Raw genomic sequence first — 26,032 nt, 5'->3', positions numbered from 1 at the left:
CGGAAAAATATTGAATGGTAGTCAATGGCGAGAGACAACAAATATTTTGATCTCGTTTGAATTGTGCCCTGAATTAAACATACGATGTTTGTCAATTTAAAAGAGACATTTTAAAGTAAAGAAAGTCGCAGTTTGATGTAAAACCGTTGAGGTATAAGACTGTGAAAATACGTTACAAAGACTACAAACCCCAAAGGCGCACATTTTCTCTCAATGAATGAAGTTAACTTTACTGAGGCTGTCTGTCATTGTTTCTACAGTCTTACGTTATAATCGTAACGTTACGCCGTCATACCTGAGTGTTTTGTACGAGACTGCACACACACGAGCAGCGGATCTCGTTTCTCTTCCCGGGAGATGTAGTTCAAAGAGCGATTTTCACATAAAACTAAATGTTACTCTTCTGTTATATGACAAACTGCGACGTTTTTGACTTTCAGAATTAGCTTTTAAATCGACAAAGATCATATGTGTAATTGAGGTCACAGTTCAGACGGAATAAAAAGATAAGTTGTCTCTCGCCATTGACTACCATTCATATTTTTTCCGAAATAAGGTCCCATGAGCCGGAAGCGGAGGGGCGGGACTTAGGCTCTCTATAAAGCTTGATAAGGCATTCAAACCGATGCAATACTGTCAACAGAGAGTTTGCTCCCGAGTCCCGCTACTCGCCTCTTCCAACTCTCTCTAACAATCCACCATGGGAAATTATTAAAGAGAAAAGAACAGATCAGCTGTGCCCATTTAACAGTGAATAACCAATAAGAAATAATGAAGAATGAATGGTTCGACAACGATTACTTTTTCAACAACAACAAAAAAAGTCCAAACAAAACAATCGTTTGTTCATGAGATCGGGTTAGACTACACAACACTCGTATAAAAAAGCTTGAAAGGTATTAAGTACAATTCAGTATTTTTCTTATGTATTGTTTTGCTGTATTCTTCTATTAAACGCACATATCTCGTGTTTGTAGACGGTGAGGTGATTCTGGAGAGTTCTGTTGATCCTGTGATTGAGGGAGAGACTCTGACTCTACACTGTTTACATCGATCTACAAACTCCTCGATCTCCAGCGCTGATTTCTATAAAGACGGATCACTGATCCAGAATCAGACGACAGGAGAGATGAGCATCACTACTGTCTCAAAGTCACATGAGGGTTTCTACTCCTGTAAAACAGAGAGAGGACAGTCTCTCCACAGCTGGATCTCAGTCACAGGTCTCTGAATAATCACTGATGATATTATTGTAATATGATCGTACAGTCTCGCGTCACTCACGGACAGATCTGTGTGTTTGTCATGTTCTTCAGTCTCAACAGCTTCATCTTTTTATCTGGCCATTGGTGTGTGTGTAGGATCGAGTGTTTGCTTGTTGTTCTTCGTCTCACTGGTTCTGCTGTGCAGACACAAACACAAGAAAGGTTTGGATCAGTTCATCACAGGTTATGAATTATTAAACCACATGAACAGCAACAAATGGAAGATACAGTTTCTGAAGCCTAGACAGTCACTGCATGTTTATTAATAAATGAGCAGTTTATGCATAATCAGAAAATATGAGTGACAAACTCTTACAGTGACCATAATAATCTTTGTCTCTATTATAGATCAGCAGTGTAACATTCAACAGACATCAGACCCGAATCCATCCGGAGAATCTCTACCGTTAAACTCTCGCCTAAAATCTGGTCAGATGCACTAACACATGATTTACATTTATTTAATAATGTTTTTTTCCTCCGTTTTAGACTGCCTTGCTTTTATACTTGTTCCTTGTTTGCACATTTATACAGACGTGACTCCAGTGAATAGTGGAAATAAAGGTTGTCTTAAAAATTATCCTAAAAAAATGTACACATGCATCATGAAAAGAAGAAAAAAAATCGACAAAAATCATTAAATCCATGATTTACTTTTTCCTTGTTTTGTTTTTTTCCAGACATCACATATTCAGAGGTCACTGTTAAGAACAACAAATCTGTGGATAAAGGTTAAAAACCCTCATCAAAAGAGTCATTAACCAATAACATTTATGCAATTTTAGTTATTAAAACCATCCCTTTCTAATTGACTAATCATATTTTCCCAGATAAACCAGTGGCAGAGTCAGATAATGTGATGTACTCCGAAGTGAAAACAAAAGGAAAGAAATGCAAACGCAAAGGTGAGATCCTGTTTTTCCTGAAGAACAATATTATTAGTCCAGCATATTCTGAATAATCTGATTTATTTTCTGTTCTGTAATAGATATTAATACTGCAGGACCCAGTGATTTGACTTACGCACAGATCAATATACAGGACAAAAAGAAAAGCAAGACTAAAGGTAAACGCTCAACAAACTGCATCTAAACACTGTCTGAATGAATCATCACATTATATATATATATATATATATATATATATACAATACTTCTATATTCATAAAAGATAACCATTACCTGAACTGATAAAGTCTCCTTCTTCAGGTGCGGATGCTGGAGTTGGAGACACAACTTATGCTCAAGTTTTAAGGAAGAAAGGTCAGAAAAACAATAAAACTATATGATTTTCGTTGCAACGATTTTACAGCAACTGATGAGAAGTTCACAATTTTCACTTTCACGTAAATCTGTTTTTAGTGATTCAGTTCAGTTATTTGTGAGGATCAGGTTCATTGTGATCTTAAAAACTAACAAGGACAACATTAGTGGAACATCCTTTAACCCTTATGCTGCATTAGGGACATTTTTGGTCTTTTGCAGTTTAATTTCTTTGACCATTTTGGCTGTTTTAATGCAAATGGTATGAAATTTGGCAAAATTGTGACTTTTTGGATACATGTAAAAAATGTGATCCCATTTTGCAAAATATGTATAACACACACTGTGTAGATCAAATAGTAACACTCAGCACCATAAAGACCAAAAATGGCCCATTGAAACCCATTAAAACGTTGTTTAAATCTGAGGCTGTCAGTAAGACATGAAACATGATTTTTGCACAAACATCCTTTCATTTTGAAGCAAAAGCATTATATTTGCATTATATAGTGTATTCCACCAGATGACGTCACTACATATTTATTCCCTATGGGTGGAAATGCACCTTATTTTAGGCAATAGGCAACGTTTAATAGGTGGCCATGTTTGGTCTCTAACGCGCTAAGTGGGATTTTTTGCAAAGTGGGACTGTGATAATCCAAATCTAAAGTTTTCTCTTTGCATTTAGTTTATTGAAAATAATTGAATTTTTGTGTTTTTTCCTCTTATACAAATCGATGGTTTCGCAAACAAAACTGGTAATTAAAGGGTTAAAATCCTGAAATTGAATACATTTTTGGTAGTTATGATGAGGACTGATGCTGGTTAAAAGATTTAACTTGGTAAAAGTGGAAAATAATAATAATATATAATATTTTAGGCAATGTTTAATATGTGGCCATTTTTGGTCCTTGATGCACTCAACGGTGTTACAAATCTAATGCAGCACAAGGGTTAAACATTAGAATGAAAACTAACATCAGATTAATACGATTGCGTTGCTGTTTCAAAAGAACATCATTGTAACGTGGGAAAGTTTGTAGCCTGTAATCCTATAATTATTGCTCCTAACTTTTCTCCCTAATTCATTAAAGATCACTCACTTTCTGGCTTAACAAATGTCTCACGGTTGGATGTTACACAGTAAACCCCCTGTGTTTAATGAACATCTCTCAGTGAGCATTAGTGGCTTGACATTAACACTCGCCACATATGTGTGTATTTCAGCAGTGGTGTGTAACGCAGTCACTCCTGTTGCCACTTTGTCAAGCTGAATTTTATATAGGCCGAATATACATTTTTCAATTGTAGTCTTTTAAAAAGGCATCTGAAATAATAAACTAAGTGCAATCTAGTCAAAAATATAGATCAGATATTCATTCTTGGTATTGAGACCATGTGATGAGTTGAATCAGGTGTGTGATTGGGAGACAGAGCAAACGTGCAGTGTCGGGGTCCTTCAGGAGCAGGGTTGGGAAACACTGGGGTCAACGAACACTTTTCTGAAAACTGACAGGGGTGCACGATGTTGTTTTGGAAATGTCTGTTTATGAAAATAGGGTTACACTTTATTTCGATAGTCACTTTAGACATTCTATAAGTAACTTTTCAACTACATGTCAACTAAGTGTCATTAGAGTATTAGTAGGCTGTAGTAGACTGTTAGGTTAGGGTTAGGTGTTAGGGTTCAGGTTAGGAGAACAAGTTGACTTGTAGTTATTTACAGTCAGTTGAATGTCTGTTGGGGGACCAACAAAATAAAGCGTTAGCAGATATTAAGCTGACAGTCTACTAATACTCTAATGATAGTTAGTTGACATGTAGCGGCAAAGTTACTAATAGTAAGTTGAATGTCTAAAGTGGACTATCAAAATAAAGTGTTACCGAAAATGGTTGGCTACGTGTAAGCGTGTCTCAACTATTACACAAGAGGTGTCAACAGATGAATGTGTTATCTTTTTCATTAAAGGGATAGTTCACCTAAAAATGAAAATTAAGTCGTTAATTACTCACCCCCATGCTGTACCAACCCCGTAAGACCTTCGTTCGTCTTCGGAGCACAAATGAAGATATTTTTGATTAAATCTGAGAGGAAATCTCTTGAACTCTCGTCTCAATCCCAGAAGGAAGAAAATGAATAGTCGAATAAAGTTGTCATTTTTGTTTTATTTCCGCACGAAAAGTATTCTCGTCGCTTGATAAAATTATAGTTGAGCCACGGTAGTCACATGGAATATTTAAACATTTTCTTCAATGACTTTCTGGGCCGTCAAGTGTCATTCCCTTAGGCTTAGGGAGCCTATGGAGACGTGATCCACCTCTCTGATTTAATAAAAAATATCTTCATTTGTGTTACGAAGATGAACGAAGGTCTTACGGGGTTGGTACAGCATGGGGGTGAGTAATTAATGACTTCCCAGACAGCAAACTGACATTGAATCAACGTGGAAACGTATCTCATGACATTGAAACAACGTCGATTTTGCTCATCGAATTAACGTTGAACCAACGTCAGACGCGGCATTCTTCAAAGCTAAATGAAAATCGAAAATTGGTTTGCTTTCATAACGTTGAAACAACGCGTTGATTTCAAGTTGATTTTCCGTTAGTTTTGAAAGAATGACGCGTCTGACGTTGGTTCAACGTTAATGGGCTATATGCACGCATAAGTTCCGCATTTGACGTAAGGATGCTCGTCCATTTCCGGTTGTGTAGATTAAAGCGGAGGAAAACCGGAGAAAACGGGATTATGACAGAGTCTTCAATATTTACTGTCCTCTCGTCTTTGAAACGAAACGTACATACGTTTAGATGTCATTTTATATATAGTTATGTTTATTTAATATAATTTTAAAAAGAAGCATAAACACAACGAGGGGTGTCTGTTTTATCTGTTTTTGTGACTAACGTTTCATTAGTATAACCATGGAGTATTAAATTCAATATAAATTCTCGGTATTGCATTGGACTCTATGATCGGCGGAAGTTATCGAGCATCCTTAATCCTTCACCGGAAATAACGCCGTGCATAGAGCCCATTCGATGAGCAAAACAATGTCAGATCAACGTTGTTTCAATGTCATATTTCCACGTTGATTCAATGTCAGTTTGCTATCTGGGTTAGTTTTCATTTTTGGGTGAACTAACCCTTTAATGTCTCACTTGTAATTATTTAAAGCGGTTATTTAAATAACTATAATGCAGTCATTTGACTGTCATTGAAAAGACATGTTAAGCTGCCTATTCATAAATCTCTTTATTAGTTTTTAAACTATCAAAAGTCAAGAGCCCAACTAAAGCTGTTCGCAATAATGGTGAGTTCAAATGAAACGATAAATCGTCAACCTACCTCTGTAAATTCCCATTATAGAACTTCTGTAGACGTCTGACAGAAATAAAGTCAGGTTAGTATTAGTAATAAGTGAAGCTGGTAATGCAGTTCGAGTTTAATCCTCTGCTGAGATCTTCACCAATTTGTTATCTGGGTACTTGAATAATTCCTCTAACTGTGTTCTCTGTTCAAAGGTCCCTGAGAGCAGTGAAGAAAACAGACGACAAAGAGAAACCGGAGAAGAAATGAGTCTGAGTGATGCTTATGCTCATGCTTGACTGAAAGAGAACGGCACTGCATTATTAATCATTCATTTATCTTTAATATACTAAAACATTTTATCTAATGAGGATTTATTTTTAATATACTAAAACATTTTTATCTAATGAGGATTTATTTTTAATATACTAAAACATTTTATCTAATGAGGATTTATTTTTAATATACTAAAACATTTTTATCTAATGAGGATTTATTTTTAATATACTAAAACATTTTATCTAATGAGGATTTATTTTTAATATACTAAAACATTTTATCTAATGAGGATTTATTTTTAATATACTAAAACATTTTATCTAATGAGGATTTATTTTTAATATACTAAAACATTTTATCTAATGAGGATTTATTTTTAATATACTAAAACATTTTATCTAATGAGGATTTATTTTTAATATACTAAAACATTTTATCTAATGGGTTTATTTTTAATATACTAAAACATTTTATCTAATGAGGATTTATTTTTAATATACTAAAACATTTTATCTAATGAGGATTTATTTTTAATATACTAAAACATTTTATCTAATGAGGATTTATTTTTAATATACTAAAACATTTTATCTAATGAGGATTTATTTTTAATATACTAAAACATTTTATCTAATGAGGATTTATTTTTAATATACTAAAACATTTTATCTAATGAGGATTTATTTTTAACACGTCTAATCAACGAGATGATTTTTCTTATAGCACACACAGTGTTGGGGTAATGCTCTAAATATAACGAGTTGGAGTAACACATATTTTTATGCATTTAAACTCACTCTATTGTCCGATGTACTTGCTTCTGCTGACCTTCGATGATTCAGTTAAACAATAAGCAAAAATAACTTTAGATTGTTTTGTTTTTATTGCTCCTGCATCTATTCTTCTGTAGTGTTGAATGACAGCAGTGAAGGGTTTGTTGAGCTGTTTAGCGCCCTCTACTGTACACTCATGGATATGCATTTCTCTTCCGGAAAACAGGTCTCATCGCATCCGCTTGTCAGAGTAAGTGTTGGGTCTGTAACTGACTATCTATGGATTTTTAAGGTAATCAGCCAACCTATCTAGTTCACTTTGTTATTGGCATTTTATTCCATTAAAATATCAAAACGTAACTGTGAAGAAGAAAAAAATATATAAACGTTTAAATATCAATCTGTACATGTGAGGGACATTGGTTATGCTTTTAAGTTATTGTAATTAAAACCGAAAAAAAAAAAAAATCATGAAGCACATACAAAAGACCAGAACCGGAAGCGATGCGATCTGTTTTACAGAATGCGGAAGTAAGTTGTGCATAGAGCCTATTTTGGTGTGAAAGAACCTTTACGTTTGCCCAAAAATATTAAGCTTTTTGTAAAAAAAAAAAAAACAGCCTTTTCTTAAAAAGTAACTTTTTAAGGGAGTAATAATGCATTTTTTTTTAAAGTAACAATCCCCAACACTGCTCATATATAGCTAACTGTTCTTTTTTTTTTTTTTTCATTTTTCATTTTTTTTTTATATTTGCTGTTTTTTGCTGAAGTTAACAAATTGTAAGCTTTCTATTTTATAAATAAAGAGTGATATGACATTTTATTTGCATGACTTTTCCACATTTGTTAACCTAAGATCGTAACACAAACTCGTTGTTTATCCAGCACCGGTTTTGGAATGAACGATGTCCACAGACAAGGTAGAGTATGTTACATGATTTCATGAAAGTATGATGTATTGAGACATTAGAAACGAAGTAAAACAAAATAATGACTATTGTAGCACTTGACGTAAAGCAGCCGAATTTTGTAGTTCTTTTTGTGGTCGGGTTACTACCCGAAACCCGGAGTCCAATAGTGCCAGTAAAAGCGATACAGACCCCGTCAGAGTGCCTTTCACCCTGTTACCACTTGAACCACTGATAAGATTTTGGAAACATTATTTTAAGGTAAAAAATGTTACATAATGATGTTTCATTAGCCTTTAATAAACAATGATCAGTTTTGTGATCCAATAAACCCAGGCTTCACCATTGAAGTAGGTGCAGATTAATCTTTCTTGTGAATGTGGAAGACTTCTGGTTCATTAAGAAAATAACTAAGAATAACATTGTGCCATAAACTGTATAACATTGTGTGCAACAGTCCAGTATCTTTATGATAATAATTTAAAATAATATGCATTATAAATATCTCAATATCTCAGCTCAGGAAGGGTCTAGAGCCTCCATTTTTGCACTCAGGTCTAAGTCCCACGGCCCTCTATCAGAATCCAGAGTTTTGAGAAGATTGGAGAAACTTTTTTTTTCGCACCAAAAAAAAAAAAATGAAACTGTCATTTTTTCGGGGGGGGGGGGGGGGGGCGAAAAATTAAGTATCCCAAATCTTCTTGAAACTCTGGATTCTGATAGAGGGCCATGAAACTTAGACCTGAGTGCAAAAATGGAGGCTCTAGACCCTTCCAGAGCTGAGATATCGAAACTCAAAATTTCGATCAGAAAAAAAAACGACAGTGTTACCCCTTACGTTTTTTTTTTTTGGGCGAAAAATTAAGTATCCCAAATCTTCTTGAAACTCTGGATTCTGATAGAGGGCCATGAGACTTAGACCTGAGTGCAAAAATGGAGGCTCTAGACCCTTCCAGAGCTGAGATATCGAAACTCAAAATTTCGATCAGAAAAAAAAACGACAGTGTTACCCCTTACGTTTTTTTTTTTGGGCGAAAAATTAAGTATCCCAAATCTTCTTGAAACTCTGGATTCTGATAGAGGGCCATGAGACTTAGACCTGAGTGCAAAAATGGAGGCTCTAGACCCTTCCAAAGCTGAAATATCGAAACTCAAAATTTCGACCACAAAAAAAAACGACAGTGTTACCCCTTACGTTTTTTTTGAGGGGGTGAAAAATTAAGTATCCCCAATCTTCTTGAAACTCTGGATTCTGATAGAGGGCCATGAGACTTAAACCTGAGTGCAAAAATGGAGGCTCTAGACCCTTCCAGAGCTGAGATATCGAAACTCAAAATTTCGACCAGAAAAAAAAACGACAGTGTTACCCCTTACGTTTTTTTGGGGGGGGGCGAAAAATTAAGTATCCCCAATCTTCTTGAAACTCTGGATTCCGATAGAGGGCCATGAGACTTAAACCTGAGTGCAAAAATGGAGGCTCTAGACCCTTCCAGAGCTGAGATATCGAAACTCAAAATTTTGACCAGAAAAAAAAACGACAGTGTTACCCCTTACGTTTTTTTTTTTTGGGCGAAAAATTAAGTATCCCAAATCTTCTTGAAACTCTGGATTCTGATAGAGGGCCATGAGACTTAAACCTGAGTGCAAAAATTGAGGCTCTAGACCCTTCCAGAGCTGAGATATCGAAACTCAAAATTTCGACCAGAAAAAAAAAACGACAGTGTTACCCCTTATGTTTTTTTTTTGAGGCGAAAAATTAAGTATCCCCAATCTTCTTGAAACTCTGGATTCCGATAGAGGGCCATGAGCCTTAAACCTGAGTGCAAAATGGAGGCTCTACACCCTTCCAGAGCTGAGATATCGAAACTCAAAATTTCGACCAGAAAAAAAACGACAGTGTTACCCCTTACGTTTTTTTGGGGGGGGGCGAAAAATTAAGTATCCCCAATCTTCTTGAAACTCTGGATTCTGATAGAGGGCCATGAGACTTAAACCTGAGTGCAAAAATGGAGGCTCTAGACCCTTCCAGAGCTGAGATATCGAAACTCAAAATTTCGACCAGAAAAAAAAACGACAGTGTTACCCCTTACGTTTTTTTTGGGGGGGGCGAAAAATTAAGTATCCCCAATCTTCTTGAAACTCTGGATTCCGATAGAGGGCCATGAGCCTTAAACCTGAGTGCAAAAATGGAGGCTCTACACCCTTCCAGAGCTGAGATATCGAAACTCAAAATTTCGACCAGAAAAAAAAACGACAGTGTTACCCCTTACGTTTTTTTTGGGGGGCGAAAAATTAAGTATCCCCAATCTTCTCAAAACTCTGGATTCTGATAGAGGGCCATGAGACTTAGACCTGAGTGCAAAAATGGAGGCTCTAGACCCTTCCAGAGCTGAAATATCGAAACTCAAAATTTCGACCAGAAAAAAAAAACGACAGTGTTACCCCTTACGTTTTTTTTGAGGGGGTGAAAAATTAAGTATCCCCAATCTTCTTGAAACTCTGGATTCTGATAGAGGGCCATGAGACTTAAACCTGAGTGCAAAAATGGAGGCTCTAGACCCTTCCAGAGCCGAGATATAGAAACTCAAAATTTCGACCAGAAAAAAAAAACGACAGTGTTACCCCTTACGTTTTTTTTGAGGGGGTGAAAAATTAAGTATCCCCAATCTTCTTGAAACTCTGGATTCTGATAGAGGGCCATGAGACTTAAACCTGAGTGCAACAATGGAGGCTCTAGACCCTTCCAGAGCTGAGATATCGAAACTCAAAATTTCGACCAGAAAAAAAAAACGACAGTGTTACCCCTTATGTTTTTTTTTTGAGGCGAAAAATTAAGTATCCCCAATCTTCTTGAAACTCTGGATTCTGATAGAGGGCCATGAGACTTAAACCTGAGTGCAAAAATGGAGGCTCTAGACCCTTCCAGAGCTGAGATATCGAAACTCAAAATTTCGACCAGAAAAAAAAACGACAGTGTTACCCCTTACGTTTTTTTTGGGGGGGGCGAAAAATTAAGTATCCCCAATCTTCTTGAAACTCTGGATTCCGATAGAGGGCCATGAGCCTTAAACCTGAGTGCAAAAATGGAGGCTCTACACCCTTCCAGAGCTGAGATATCGAAACTCAAAATTTCGACCAGAAAAAAAACGACAGTGTTACCCCTTACGTTTTTTTTGGGGGGGGCGAAAAATTAAGTATCCCCAATCTTCTTGAAACTCTGGATTCCGATAGAGGGCCATGAGACTTAAACCTGAGTGCAAAAATGGAGGCTCTAGACCCTTCCAGAGCTGAGATATCGAAACTCAAAATTTTGACCAGAAAAAAAAACGACAGTGTTACCCCTTACGTTTTTTTTTTTTGGGCGAAAAATTAAGTATCCCAAATCTTCTTGAAACTCTGGATTCTGATAGAGGGCCATGAGACTTAAACCTGAGTGCAAAAATTGAGGCTCTAGACCCTTCCAGAGCTGAGATATCGAAACTCAAAATTTCGACCAGAAAAAAAACGACAGTGTTACCCCTTACGTTTTTTTGGGGGGGGCGAAAAATTAAGTATCCCCAATCTTCTTGAAACTCTGGATTCCGATAGAGGGCCATGAGCCTTAAACCTGAGTGCAAAAATTGAGGCTCTACACCCTTCCAGAGCTGAGATATCGAAACTCAAAATTTCGACCAGAAAAAAAACGACAGTGTTACCCCTTACGTTTTTTTGGGGGGGGGCGAAAAATTAAGTATCCCCAATCTTCTTGAAACTCTGGATTCCGATAGAGGGCCATGAGCCTTAAACCTGAGTGCAAAAATGGAGGCTCTAGACCCTTCCAGAGCTGAGATATCGAAACTCAAAATTTCGACCAGAAAAAAAAACGACAGTGTTACCCCTTACGTTTTTTTTTTTGGGGGGCGAAAAATTAAGTATCCCCAATCTTTTTGAAACTCTGGATTCTGATAAAGGGCCATGAGACTTAAACCTGAGTGCACAAATTGAGGCTCTACACCCTTCCAGAGCTGAGATATCGAAACTCAAAATTTCGATCAGAAAAAAAAACGACAGTGTTACCCCTTACGTTTTTTTTTTTTGGGCGAAAAATTAAGTATGCCAAATCTTCTTGAAACTCTGGATTCTGATAGAGGGCCATGAGACTTAGACCTGAGTGCAAAAATGGAGGCTCTAGACCCTTCCAGAGCTGAGATATCGAAACTCAAAATTTCGACCAGAAAAAAAAACGACAGTGTTACCCCTTACGTTTTTTTGGGGGGGGGCGAAAAATTAAGTATCCCCAATCTTCTCAAAACTCTGGATTCTGATAGAGGGCCATGAGACTTAGACCTGAGTGCAAAAATTGAGGCTCTAGACCCTTCCAGAGCTGAGATATCGAAACTCAAAATTTCGACCAGAAAAAAAAAAACGACAGTGTTACCCCTTACGTTTTTTTTGGGGGGGCGAAAAATTAAGTATCCCCAATCTTCTTGAAACTCTGGATTCCGATAGAGGGCCATGAGACTTAAACCTGAGTGCAAAAATGGAGGCTCTAGACCCTTCCAGAGCTGAGATATCGAAACTCAAAATTTCGACCAGAAAAAAAAACGACAGTGTTACCCCTTACGTTTTTTTGGGGGGGCGAAAAATTAAGTATCCCCAATCTTCTCAAAACTCTGGATTCTGATAGAGGGCCATGAGACTTAGACCTGAGTGCAAAAATTGAGGCTCTAGACCCTTCCAGAGCTGAGATATCGAAACTCAAAATTTCGACCAGAAAAAAAAAAACGACAGTGTTACCCCTTACGTTTTTTTTGGGGGGGCGAAAAATTAAGTATCCCCAATCTTCTTGAAACTCTGGATTCCGATAGAGGGCCATGAGACTTAAACCTGAGTGCAAAAATTGAGGCTCTAGACCCTTCCAGAGCTGAGATATCGAAACTCAAAATTTCGATCAGAAAAAAAAAACGACAGTGTTACCCCTTACGTTTTTTTTTTTTGGGCGAAAAATTAAGTATCCCAAATCTTCTTGAAACTCTGGATTCTGATAGAGGGCCATGAGACTTAGACCTGAGTGCAAAAATGGAGGCTCTAGACCCTTCCAAAGCTGAAATATCGAAACTCAAAATTTCGACCAGAAAAAAAAACGACAGTGTTACCCCTTACGTTTTTTTTGAGGGGGTGAAAAATTAAGTATCCCCAATCTTCTTGAAACTCTGGATTCTGATAGAGGGCCATGAGACTTAAACCTGAGTGCAAAAATGGAGGCTCTAGACCCTTCCAGAGCTGAGATATCGAAACTCAAAATTTCGACCAGAAAAAAAAACGACAGTGTTACCCCTTACGTTTTTTTTGGGGGGGCGAAAAATTAAGTATCCCCAATCTTCTTGAAACTCTGGATTCTGATAGAGGGCCATGAGACTTAAACCTGAGTGAAAAAATGGAGGCTCTAGACCCTTCCAGAGCTGAGATATCGAAACTCAAAATTTCGACCAGAAAAAAAAACGACAGTGTTACCCCTTATGTTTTTTTTTTTTAGGCGAAAAATTAAGTATCCCCAATCTTCTTGAAACTCTGGATTCTGATAGAGGGCCATGAGACTTAAACCTGAGTGAAAAAATGGAGGCTCTAGACCCTTCCAGAGCTGAGATATCGAAACTCAAAATTTCGACCAGAAAAAAAAACGACAGTGTTACCCCTTACGTTTTTTTGGGGGGCGAAAAATTAAGTATCCCCAATCTTCTCAAAACTCTGGATTCTGATAGAGGGCCATGAGACTTAAACCTGAGTGCAAAAATTGAGGCTCTACACCCTTCCAGAGCTGAGATATCGAAACTCAAAATTTCGACCAGAAAAAAAAACGACAGTGTTACCCCTTACGTTTTTTTTGGGGGGGCGAAAAATTAAGTATCCCCAATCTTCTCAAAACTCTGGATTCTGATAGAGGGCCATGAGACTTAGACCTGAGTGCAAAAATGGAGGCTCTAGACCCTTCCAGAGCTGAAATATCGAAACTCAAAATTTCGACCAGAAAAAAAAAACGACAGTGTTACCCCTTACGTTTTTTTGAGGGGGTGAAAAATTAAGTATCCCCAATCTTCTTGAAACTCTGGATTCTGATAGAGGGCCATGAGACTTAAACCTGAGTGCAAAAATGGAGGCTCTAGACCCTTCCAGAGCCGAGATATAGAAACTCAAAATTTCGACCAGAAAAAAAAAACGACAGTGTTACCCCTTACGTTTTTTTTGAGGGGGTGAAAAATTAAGTATCCCCAATCTTCTTGAAACTCTTGATTCTGATAGAGGGCCATGAGACTTAAACCTGAGTGCAACAATGGAGGCTCTAGACCCTTCCAGAGCTGAGATATCGAAACTCAAAATTTCGATCAGAAAAAAAAACGACAGTGTTACCCCTTACGTTTTTTTTTTTTGGGCGAAAAATTAAGTATCCCAAATCTTCTTGAAACTCTGGATTCTGATAGAGGGCCATGAGACTTAGACCTGAGTGCAAAAATGGAGGCTCTAGACCCTTCCAAAGCTGAAATATCGAAACTCAAAATTTCGACCAGAAAAAAAACGACAGTGTTACCCCTTACGTTTTTTTTGGGGGGGGCGAAAAATTAAGTATCCCCAATCTTCTTGAAACTCTGGATTCTGATAGAGGGCCATGAGACTTAAACCTGAGTGCAAAAATGGAGGCTCTAGACCCTTCCAGAGCTGAGATATCGAAACTCAAAATTTTGACCAGAAAAAAAAAACGACAGTGTTACCCCTTACGTTTTTTTTTTTTGGGCGAAAAATTAAGTATCCCAAATCTTCTTGAAACTCTGGATTCTGATAGAGGGCCATGAGACTTAGACCTGAGTGCAAAAATGGAGGCTCTAGACCCTTCCAGAGCTGAGATATCGAAACTAAAAATTTCGACCAGAAAAAAAACGACAGTGTTACCCCTTATGTTTTTTTTTTTTTTGAGGCGAAAAATTAAGTATCCCCAATCTTCTTGAAACTCTGGATTCTGATAGAGGGCCATGAGACTTAAACCTGAGTGCAACAATGGAGGCTCTAGACCCTTCCAGAGCTGAGATATCGAAACTCAAAATTTCGATCAGAAAAAAAAACGACAGTGTTACCCCTTACGTTTTTTTTTTTTTTTGGGCGAAAAATTAAGTATCCCAAATCTTCTTGAAACTCTGGATTCTGATAGAGGGCCATGAGACTTAGACCTGAGTGCAAAAATGGAGGCTCTAGACCCTTCCAGAGCTGAGATATCGAAACTCAAAATTTCGACCAGAAAAAAAAACGACAGTGTTACCCCTTATGTTTTTTTTTTTTAGGCGAAAAATTAAGTATCCCCAATCTTCTTGAAACTCTGGATTCTGATAGAGGGCCATGAGACTTAAACCTGAGTGAAAAAATGGAGGCTCTAGACCCTTCCAGAGCTGAGATATCGAAACTCAAAATTTCGACCAGAAAAAAAAAAAGACAGTGTTACCCCTTATGTTTTTTTTTTGAGGCGAAAAATTAAGTATCCCCAATCTTCTTGAAACTCTGGATTCTGATAGAGGGCCATGAGACTTAAACCTGAGTGCAAAAATGGAGGCTCTAGACCCTTCCAGAGCTGAGATATCGAAACTCAAAATTTCGACCAGAAAAAAAAACGACAGTGTTACCCCTTACGTTTTTTTGGGGGGCGAAAAATTAAGTATCCCCAATCTTCTCAAAACTCTGGATTCTGATAGAGGGCCATGAGACTTAAACCTGAGTGCAAAAATTGAGGCTCTACACCCTTCCAGAGCTGAGATATCGAAACTCAAAATTTCGACCAGAAAAAAAACGACAGTGTTACCCCTTACGTTTTTTTTTGGGGGGCGAAAAATTAAGTATCCCCAATCTTTTTGAAACTTCGGATTCTGATAAAGGGCCATGAGACTTAAACCTGAGTGCACAAATTGAGGCTCTACACCCTTCCAGAGCTGAGATATCGAAACTCAAAATTTCGATCAGAAAAAAAAACGACAGTGTTACCCCTTACGTTTTTTTTTTTTGGGCGAAAAATTAAGTATCCCAAATCTTCTTGAAACTCTGGATTCTGATAGAGGGCCATGAGACTTAGACCTGAGTGCAAAAATGGAGGCTCTAGACCCTTCCAGAGCTGAGATATCGAAACTCAAAATTTCGACCAGAAAAAAAAACGACAGTGTTACCCCTTACGTTTTTTTTGGGGGGCGAAAAATTAAGTATCCCCAATCTTCTCAAAACTCTGGATTCTGATAGAGGGCCATGAGACTTAAACCTGAGTGCAAAAATTGAGGCTCTAGACCCTTCCAGAGCTGAGATATCGAAACTCAAAATTTCGACCAGAAAAAAAAAAACGACAGTGTTACCCCTTACGTTTTTTTTGGGGGGGCGAAAAATTAAGTATCCCCAATCTTCTTGAAACTCTGGATTCCGATAGAGGGCCATGAGACTTAAACCTGAGTGCAAAAATGGAGGCTCTAGACCCTTCCAGAGCTGAGATATCGAAACTCAAAATTTCGATCAGAAAAAAAAAACGACAGTGTTACCCCTTACGTTTTTTTTTTTTTGGGCGAAAAATTAAGTATCCCAAATCTTCTTGAAACTCTGGATTCTGATAGAGGGCCATGAGACTTAGACCTGAGTGCAAAAATGGAGGCTCTAGACCCTTCCAAAGCTGAAATATCGAAACTCAAAATTTCGACCAGAAAAAAAAACGACAGTGTTACCCCTTACGTTTTTTTTGAGGGGGTGAAAAATTAAGTATCCCCAATCTTCTTGAAACTCTGGATTCTGATAGAGGGCCATGAGACTTAAACCTGAGTGCAAAAATGGAGGCTCTAGACCCTTCCAGAGCTGAGATATCGAAACTCAAAATTTCGACCAGAAAAAAAAACGACAGTGTTACCCCTTACATTTTTTTTGGGGGGGGCGAAAAATTAAGTATCCCCAATCTTCTTGAAACTCTGGATTCCGATAGAGGGCCATGAGACTTAAACCTGAGTGCAAAAATGGAGGCTCTAGACCCTTCCAGAGCTGAGATATCGAAACTCAAAATTTCGACCAGAAAAAAAAACGACAGTGTTACCCCTTACGTTTTTTTTTTTTGGGCGAAAAATTAAGTATCCCAAATCTTCTTGAAACTCTGGATTCTGATAGAGGGCCATGAGACTTAGACCTGAGTGCAAAAATGGAGGCTCTAGACCCTTCCAGAGCTGAGATATCGAAACTAAAAATTTCGACCTGAAAAAAAAACGACAGTGTTACCCCTTATGTTTTTTTTTTGAGGCGAAAAATTAAGTATCCCCAATCTTCTTGAAACTCTGGATTCTGATAGAGGGCCATGAGACTTAAACCTGAGTGCAACAATGGAGGCTCTAGACCCTTCCAGAGCTGAGATATCGAAACTCAAAATTTCGATCAGAAAAAAAAAACGACAGTGTTACCCCTTACGTTTTTTTTTTTGGGCGAAAAATTAAGTATCCCAAATCTTCTTGAAACTCTGGATTCTGATAGAGGGCCATGAGACTTAGACCTGAGTGCAAAAATGGAGGCTCTAGACCCTTCCAGAGCTGAGATATCGAAACTCAAAATTTCGACCAGAAAAAAAAACGACAGTGTTACCCCTTATGTTTTTTTTTTTTAGGCGAAAAATTAAGTATCCCCAATCTTCTTGAAACTCTGGATTCTGATAGAGGGCCATGAGACTTAAACCTGAGTGCAAAAATGGAGGCTCTAGACCCTTCCGGAGCTGAGATATCGAAACTCAAAATTTCGACCAGAAAAAAAAACGACAGTGTTACCCCTTACGTTTTTTTGGGGGGCGAAAAATTAAGTATCCCCAATCTTCTTGAAACTCTGGATTCTGATAGAGGGCCATGAGACTTAAACCTGAGTGCAACAATGGAGGCTCTAGACCCTTCCAGAGCTGAGATATCGAAACTCAAAATTTCGATCAGAAAAAAAAACGACAGTGTTACCCCTTACGTTTTTTTTTTTTTTGGGCGAAAAATTAAGTATCCCAAATCTTCTTGAAACTCTGGATTCTGATAGAGGGCCATGAGACTTAGACCTGAGTGCAAAAATGGAGGCTCTAGACCCTTCCAGAGCTGAGATATCGAAACTCAAAATTTCGATCAGAAAAAAAAAACGACAGTGTTACCCCTTACGTTTTTTTTTTTTTTGGGCGAAAAATTAAGTATCCCAAATCTTCTTGAAACTCTGGATTCTGATAGAGGGCCATGAGACTTAGACCTGAGTGCAAAAATGGAGGCTCTAGACCCTTCCAGAGCTGAGATATCGAAACTCAAAATTTCGACCAGAAAAAAAAACGACAGTGTTACCCCTTATGTTTTTTTTTTAGGCGAAAAATTAAGTATCCCCAATCTTCTTGAAACTCTGGATTCTGATAGAGGGCCATGAGACTTAAACCTGAGTGAAAAAATGGAGGCTCTAGACCCTTCCAGAGCTGAGATATCGAAACTCAAAATTTCGACCAGAAAAAAAAAACGACAGTGTTACCCCTTATGTTTTTTTTTTGAGGCGAAAAATTAAGTATCCCCAATCTTCTTGAAACTCTGGATTCTGATAGAGGGCCATGAGACTTAAACCTGAGTGCAAAAATGGAGGCTCTAGACCCTTCCAGAGCTGAGATATCGAAACTCAAAATTTCGACCAGAAAAAAAAACGACAGTGTTACCCCTTACGTTTTTTTTGGGGGGGGCGAAAAATTAAGTATCCCCAATCTTCTTGAAACTCTGGATTCCGATAGAGGGCCATGAGCCTTAAACCTGAGTGCAAAAATGGAGGCTCTACACCCTTCCAGAGCTGAGATATCGAAACTCAAAATTTCGACCAGAAAAAAAACGACAGTGTTACCCCTTACGTTTTTTTGGGGGGGGCGAAAAATTAAGTATCCCCAATCTTCTTGAAACTCTGGATTCCGATAGAGGGCCATGAGCCTTAAACCTGAGTGCAAAAATTGAGGCTCTACACCCTTCCAGAGCTGAGATATCGAAACTCAAAATTTCGACCAGAAAAAAAACGACAGTGTTACCCCTTACATTTTTTTTGGGGGGGGCGAAAAATTAAGTATCCCCAATCTTCTTGAAACTCTGGATTCCGATAGAGGGCCATGAGCCTTAAACCTGAGTGCAAAAATGGAGGCTCTAGACCCTTCCAGAGCTGAGATATCGAAACTCAAAATTTCGAATAGAAAAAAAAACGACAGTGTTACCCCTTACGTTTTTTTTTGGGGGGCGAAAAATTAAGTATCCCCAATCTTTTTGAAACTCTGGATTCTGATAAAGGGCCATGAGACTTAAACCTGAGTGCACAAATTGAGGCTCTACACCCTTCCAGAGCTGAGATATCGAAACTCAAAATTTCGATCAGAAAAAAAAACGACAGTGTTACCCCTTACGTTTTTTTTTTTTGGGCGAAAAATTAAGTATCCCAAATCTTCTTGAAACTCTGGATTCTGATAGAGGGCCATGAGACTTAGACCTGAGTGCAAAAATGGAGGCTCTAGACCCTTCCAGAGCTGAGATATCGAAACTCAAAATTTCGACCAGAAAAAAAAACGACAGTGTTACCCCTTACGTTTTTTTGAGGGGGTGAAAAATTAAGTATCCCCAATCTTCTTGAAACTCTGGATTCTGATAGAGGGCCATGAGACTTAAACCTGAGTGCAAAAATGGAGGCTCTAGACCCTTCCAGAGCCGAGATATAGAAACTCAAAATTTCGACCAGAAAAAAAAAACGACAGTGTTACCCCTTACGTTTTTTTTGAGGGGGTGAAAAATTAAGTATCCCCAATCTTCTTGAAACTCTTGATTCTGATAGAGGGCCATGAGACTTAAACCTGAGTGCAACAATGGAGGCTCTAGACCCTTCCAGAGCTGAGATATCGAAACTCAAAATTTCGATCAGAAAAAAAAACGACAGTGTTACCCCTTACGTTTTTTTTTTTTGGGCGAAAAATTAAGTATCCCAAATCTTCTTGAAACTCTGGATTCTGATAGAGGGCCATGAGACTTAGACCTGAGTGCAAAAATGGAGGCTCTAGACCCTTCCAAAGCTGAAATATCGAAACTCAAAATTTCGACCAGAAAAAAAACGACAGTGTTACCCCTTACGTTTTTTTTGGGGGGGGCGAAAAATTAAGTATCCCCAATCTTCTTGAAACTCTGGATTCTGATAGAGGGCCATGAGACTTAAACCTGAGTGCAAAAATGGAGGCTCTAGACCCTTCCAGAGCTGAGATATCGAAACTCAAAATTTTGACCAGAAAAAAAAAACGACAGTGTTACCCCTTACGTTTTTTTTTTTTGGGCGAAAAATTAAGTATCCCAAATCTTCTTGAAACTCTGGATTCTGATAGAGGGCCATGAGACTTAGACCTGAGTGCAAAAATGGAGGCTCTAGACCCTTCCAGAGCTGAGATATCGAAACTAAAAATTTCGACCAGAAAAAAAACGACAGTGTTACCCCTTATGTTTTTTTTTTTTTTGAGGCGAAAAATTAAGTATCCCCAATCTTCTTGAAACTCTGGATTCTGATAGAGGGCCATGAGACTTAAACCTGAGTGCAACAATGGAGGCTCTAGACCCTTCCAGAGCTGAGATATCGAAACTCAAAATTTCGATCAGAAAAAAAAACGACAGTGTTACCCCTTACGTTTTTTTTTTTTTTTGGGCGAAAAATTAAGTATCCCAAATCTTCTTGAAACTCTGGATTCTGATAGAGGGCCATGAGACTTAGACCTGAGTGCAAAAATGGAGGCTCTAGACCCTTCCAGAGCTGAGATATCGAAACTCAAAATTTCGACCAGAAAAAAAAACGACAGTGTTACCCCTTATGTTTTTTTTTTTTAGGCGAAAAATTAAGTATCCCCAATCTTCTTGAAACTCTGGATTCTGATAGAGGGCCATGAGACTTAAACCTGAGTGAAAAAATGGAGGCTCTAGACCCTTCCAGAGCTGAGATATCGAAACTCAAAATTTCGACCAGAAAAAAAAAAAGACAGTGTTACCCCTTATGTTTTTTTTTTGAGGCGAAAAATTAAGTATCCCCAATCTTCTTGAAACTCTGGATTCTGATAGAGGGCCATGAGACTTAAACCTGAGTGCAAAAATGGAGGCTCTAGACCCTTCCAGAGCTGAGATATCGAAACTCAAAATTTCGACCAGAAAAAAAAACGACAGTGTTACCCCTTACGTTTTTTTGGGGGGCGAAAAATTAAGTATCCCCAATCTTCTCAAAACTCTGGATTCTGATAGAGGGCCATGAGACTTAAACCTGAGTGCAAAAATTGAGGCTCTACACCCTTCCAGAGCTGAGATATCGAAACTCAAAATTTCGACCAGAAAAAAAACGACAGTGTTACCCCTTACGTTTTTTTTTGGGGGGCGAAAAATTAAGTATCCCCAATCTTTTTGAAACTTCGGATTCTGATAAAGGGCCATGAGACTTAAACCTGAGTGCACAAATTGAGGCTCTACACCCTTCCAGAGCTGAGATATCGAAACTCAAAATTTCGATCAGAAAAAAAAACGACAGTGTTACCCCTTACGTTTTTTTTTTTTGGGCGAAAAATTAAGTATCCCAAATCTTCTTGAAACTCTGGATTCTGATAGAGGGCCATGAGACTTAGACCTGAGTGCAAAAATGGAGGCTCTAGACCCTTCCAGAGCTGAGATATCGAAACTCAAAATTTCGACCAGAAAAAAAAACGACAGTGTTACCCCTTACGTTTTTTTTGGGGGGCGAAAAATTAAGTATCCCCAATCTTCTCAAAACTCTGGATTCTGATAGAGGGCCATGAGACTTAAACCTGAGTGCAAAAATTGAGGCTCTAGACCCTTCCAGAGCTGAGATATCGAAACTCAAAATTTCGACCAGAAAAAAAAAAACGACAGTGTTACCCCTTACGTTTTTTTTGGGGGGGCGAAAAATTAAGTATCCCCAATCTTCTTGAAACTCTGGATTCCGATAGAGGGCCATGAGACTTAAACCTGAGTGCAAAAATGGAGGCTCTAGACCCTTCCAGAGCTGAGATATCGAAACTCAAAATTTCGATCAGAAAAAAAAAACGACAGTGTTACCCCTTACGTTTTTTTTTTTTTGGGCGAAAAATTAAGTATCCCAAATCTTCTTGAAACTCTGGATTCTGATAGAGGGCCATGAGACTTAGACCTGAGTGCAAAAATGGAGGCTCTAGACCCTTCCAAAGCTGAAATATCGAAACTCAAAATTTCGACCAGAAAAAAAAACGACAGTGTTACCCCTTACGTTTTTTTTGAGGGGGTGAAAAATTAAGTATCCCCAATCTTCTTGAAACTCTGGATTCTGATAGAGGGCCATGAGACTTAAACCTGAGTGCAAAAATGGAGGCTCTAGACCCTTCCAGAGCTGAGATATCGAAACTCAAAATTTCGACCAGAAAAAAAAACGACAGTGTTACCCCTTACATTTTTTTTGGGGGGGGCGAAAAATTAAGTATCCCCAATCTTCTTGAAACTCTGGATTCCGATAGAGGGCCATGAGACTTAAACCTGAGTGCAAAAATGGAGGCTCTAGACCCTTCCAGAGCTGAGATATCGAAACTCAAAATTTCGACCAGAAAAAAAAACGACAGTGTTACCCCTTACGTTTTTTTTTTTTGGGCGAAAAATTAAGTATCCCAAATCTTCTTGAAACTCTGGATTCTGATAGAGGGCCATGAGACTTAGACCTGAGTGCAAAAATGGAGGCTCTAGACCCTTCCAGAGCTGAGATATCGAAACTAAAAATTTCGACCTGAAAAAAAAACGACAGTGTTACCCCTTATGTTTTTTTTTTGAGGCGAAAAATTAAGTATCCCCAATCTTCTTGAAACTCTGGATTCTGATAGAGGGCCATGAGACTTAAACCTGAGTGCAACAATGGAGGCTCTAGACCCTTCCAGAGCTGAGATATCGAAACTCAAAATTTCGATCAGAAAAAAAAAACGACAGTGTTACCCCTTACGTTTTTTTTTTTGGGCGAAAAATTAAGTATCCCAAATCTTCTTGAAACTCTGGATTCTGATAGAGGGCCATGAGACTTAGACCTGAGTGCAAAAATGGAGGCTCTAGACCCTTCCAGAGCTGAGATATCGAAACTCAAAATTTCGACCAGAAAAAAAAACGACAGTGTTACCCCTTATGTTTTTTTTTTTTAGGCGAAAAATTAAGTATCCCCAATCTTCTTGAAACTCTGGATTCTGATAGAGGGCCATGAGACTTAAACCTGAGTGCAAAAATGGAGGCTCTAGACCCTTCCGGAGCTGAGATATCGAAACTCAAAATTTCGACCAGAAAAAAAAACGACAGTGTTACCCCTTACGTTTTTTTGGGGGGCGAAAAATTAAGTATCCCCAATCTTCTTGAAACTCTGGATTCTGATAGAGGGCCATGAGACTTAAACCTGAGTGCAACAATGGAGGCTCTAGACCCTTCCAGAGCTGAGATATCGAAACTCAAAATTTCGATCAGAAAAAAAAACGACAGTGTTACCCCTTACGTTTTTTTTTTTTTTGGGCGAAAAATTAAGTATCCCAAATCTTCTTGAAACTCTGGATTCTGATAGAGGGCCATGAGACTTAGACCTGAGTGCAAAAATGGAGGCTCTAGACCCTTCCAGAGCTGAGATATCGAAACTCAAAATTTCGATCAGAAAAAAAAAACGACAGTGTTACCCCTTACGTTTTTTTTTTTTTTGGGCGAAAAATTAAGTATCCCAAATCTTCTTGAAACTCTGGATTCTGATAGAGGGCCATGAGACTTAGACCTGAGTGCAAAAATGGAGGCTCTAGACCCTTCCAGAGCTGAGATATCGAAACTCAAAATTTCGACCAGAAAAAAAAACGACAGTGTTACCCCTTATGTTTTTTTTTTAGGCGAAAAATTAAGTATCCCCAATCTTCTTGAAACTCTGGATTCTGATAGAGGGCCATGAGACTTAAACCTGAGTGAAAAAATGGAGGCTCTAGACCCTTCCAGAGCTGAGATATCGAAACTCAAAATTTCGACCAGAAAAAAAAAACGACAGTGTTACCCCTTATGTTTTTTTTTTGAGGCGAAAAATTAAGTATCCCCAATCTTCTTGAAACTCTGGATTCTGATAGAGGGCCATGAGACTTAAACCTGAGTGCAAAAATGGAGGCTCTAGACCCTTCCAGAGCTGAGATATCGAAACTCAAAATTTCGACCAGAAAAAAAAACGACAGTGTTACCCCTTACGTTTTTTTTGGGGGGGGCGAAAAATTAAGTATCCCCAATCTTCTTGAAACTCTGGATTCCGATAGAGGGCCATGAGCCTTAAACCTGAGTGCAAAAATGGAGGCTCTACACCCTTCCAGAGCTGAGATATCGAAACTCAAAATTTCGACCAGAAAAAAAACGACAGTGTTACCCCTTACGTTTTTTTGGGGGGGGCGAAAAATTAAGTATCCCCAATCTTCTTGAAACTCTGGATTCCGATAGAGGGCCATGAGCCTTAAACCTGAGTGCAAAAATTGAGGCTCTACACCCTTCCAGAGCTGAGATATCGAAACTCAAAATTTCGACCAGAAAAAAAACGACAGTGTTACCCCTTACATTTTTTTTGGGGGGGGCGAAAAATTAAGTATCCCCAATCTTCTTGAAACTCTGGATTCCGATAGAGGGCCATGAGCCTTAAACCTGAGTGCAAAAATGGAGGCTCTAGACCCTTCCAGAGCTGAGATATCGAAACTCAAAATTTCGAATAGAAAAAAAAACGACAGTGTTACCCCTTACGTTTTTTTTTGGGGGGCGAAAAATTAAGTATCCCCAATCTTTTTGAAACTCTGGATTCTGATAAAGGGCCATGAGACTTAAACCTGAGTGCACAAATTGAGGCTCTACACCCTTCCAGAGCTGAGATATCGAAACTCAAAATTTCGATCAGAAAAAAAAACGACAGTGTTACCCCTTACGTTTTTTTTTTTTGGGCGAAAAATTAAGTATCCCAAATCTTCTTGAAACTCTGGATTCTGATAGAGGGCCATGAGACTTAGACCTGAGTGCAAAAATGGAGGCTCTAGACCCTTCCAGAGCTGAGATATCGAAACTCAAAATTTCGACCAGAAAAAAAAACGACAGTGTTACCCCTTACGTTTTTTTTGGGGGGCGAAAAATTAAGTATCCCCAATCTTCTCAAAACTCTGGATTCTGATAGAGGGCCATGAGACTTAAACCTGAGTGCAAAAATTGAGGCTCTAGACCCTTCCAGAGCTGAGATATCGAAACTCAAAATTTCGACCAGAAAAAAAAAACCGACAGTGTTACCCCTTACGTTTTTTTTGGGGGGGCGAAAAATTAAGTATCCCCAATCTTCTTGAAACTCTGGATTCCGATAGAGGGCCATGAGACTTAAACCTGAGTGCAAAAATGGAGGCTCTAGACCCTTCCAGAGCTGAGATATCGAAACTCAAAATTTCGATCAGAAAAAAAAAACGACAGTGTTACCCCTTATGTTTTTTTTTTTTGGGCGAAAAATTAAGTATCCCAAATCTTCTTGAAACTCTGGATTCTGATAGAGGGCCATGAGACTTAGACCTGAGTGCAAAAATGGAGGCTCTAGACCCTTCCAAAGCTGAAATATCGAAACTCAAAATTTCGACCAGAAAAAAAAACGACAGTGTTACCCCTTACGTTTTTTTTGAGGGGGTGAAAAATTAAGTATCCCCAATCTTCTTGAAACTCTGGATTCTGATAGAGGGCCATGAGACTTAAACCTGAGTGCAAAAATGGAGGCTCTAGACCCTTCCAGAGCTGAGATATCGAAACTCAAAATTTCGACCAGAAAAAAAAACGACAGTGTTACCCCTTACGTTTTTTTTGGGGGGGGCGAAAAATTAAGTATCCCCAATCTTCTTGAAACTCTGGATTCCGATAGAGGGCCATGAGACTTAAACCTGAGTGCAAAAATGGAGGCTCTAGACCCTTCCAGAGCTGAGATATCGAAACTCAAAATTTCGACCAGAAAAAAAAACGACAGTGTTACCCCTTACGTTTTTTTTTTTTGGGCGAAAAATTAAGTATCCCAAATCTTCTTGAAACTCTGGATTCTGATAGAGGGCCATGAGACTTAGACCTGAGTGCAAAAATGGAGGCTCTAGACCCTTCCAGAGCTGAGATATCGAAACTAAAAATTTCGACCTGAAAAAAAAACGACAGTGTTACCCCTTATGTTTTTTTTT

General features: G+C 38.4%; 2 protein-coding genes across 2 annotated transcripts in view; both read left to right on the top strand.

The window, feature by feature from the left end:
• LOC148998535 (basement membrane-specific heparan sulfate proteoglycan core protein-like) overlaps positions 1-1,829 on the top strand; it is a 128,996-nt gene extending 127,167 nt beyond the window's left edge. The window contains exons 23-25 of the mRNA XM_089123625.1: positions 978-1,223; positions 1,317-1,427; positions 1,614-1,829. Coding sequence (XP_088979751.1) covers positions 978-1,223; positions 1,317-1,427; positions 1,614-1,708 — 452 coding nt within the window. The 3' untranslated portion in view covers positions 1,709-1,829. The remainder of the gene's footprint in view (positions 1-977; positions 1,224-1,316; positions 1,428-1,613) is intronic.
• On the top strand, positions 1,733-6,360 carry LOC148998534 (uncharacterized). Its single transcript, XM_089123234.1, has 6 exons — positions 1,733-1,829; positions 1,946-1,996; positions 2,096-2,170; positions 2,254-2,331; positions 2,474-2,527; positions 6,053-6,360. Exons 1-6 carry the CDS (start codon positions 1,733-1,735, stop codon positions 6,058-6,060), a joined length of 363 nt encoding a protein of 120 aa, XP_088979360.1. The 3' UTR covers positions 6,061-6,360.
• Positions 6,361-26,032: the final 19,672 nt, after the last annotated feature.

Source organism: Pimephales promelas, chromosome 1 (genome assembly GCF_988280905.1).
Source record: "Pimephales promelas chromosome 1, fPimPro1.hap1.1, whole genome shotgun sequence".
Classification (NCBI taxonomy): Eukaryota; Metazoa; Chordata; class Actinopteri; order Cypriniformes; family Leuciscidae; genus Pimephales; species Pimephales promelas.
Note: the sequence above shows the minus strand (reverse complement) of the source record. Positions and strands in the feature narration are given on the sequence as shown.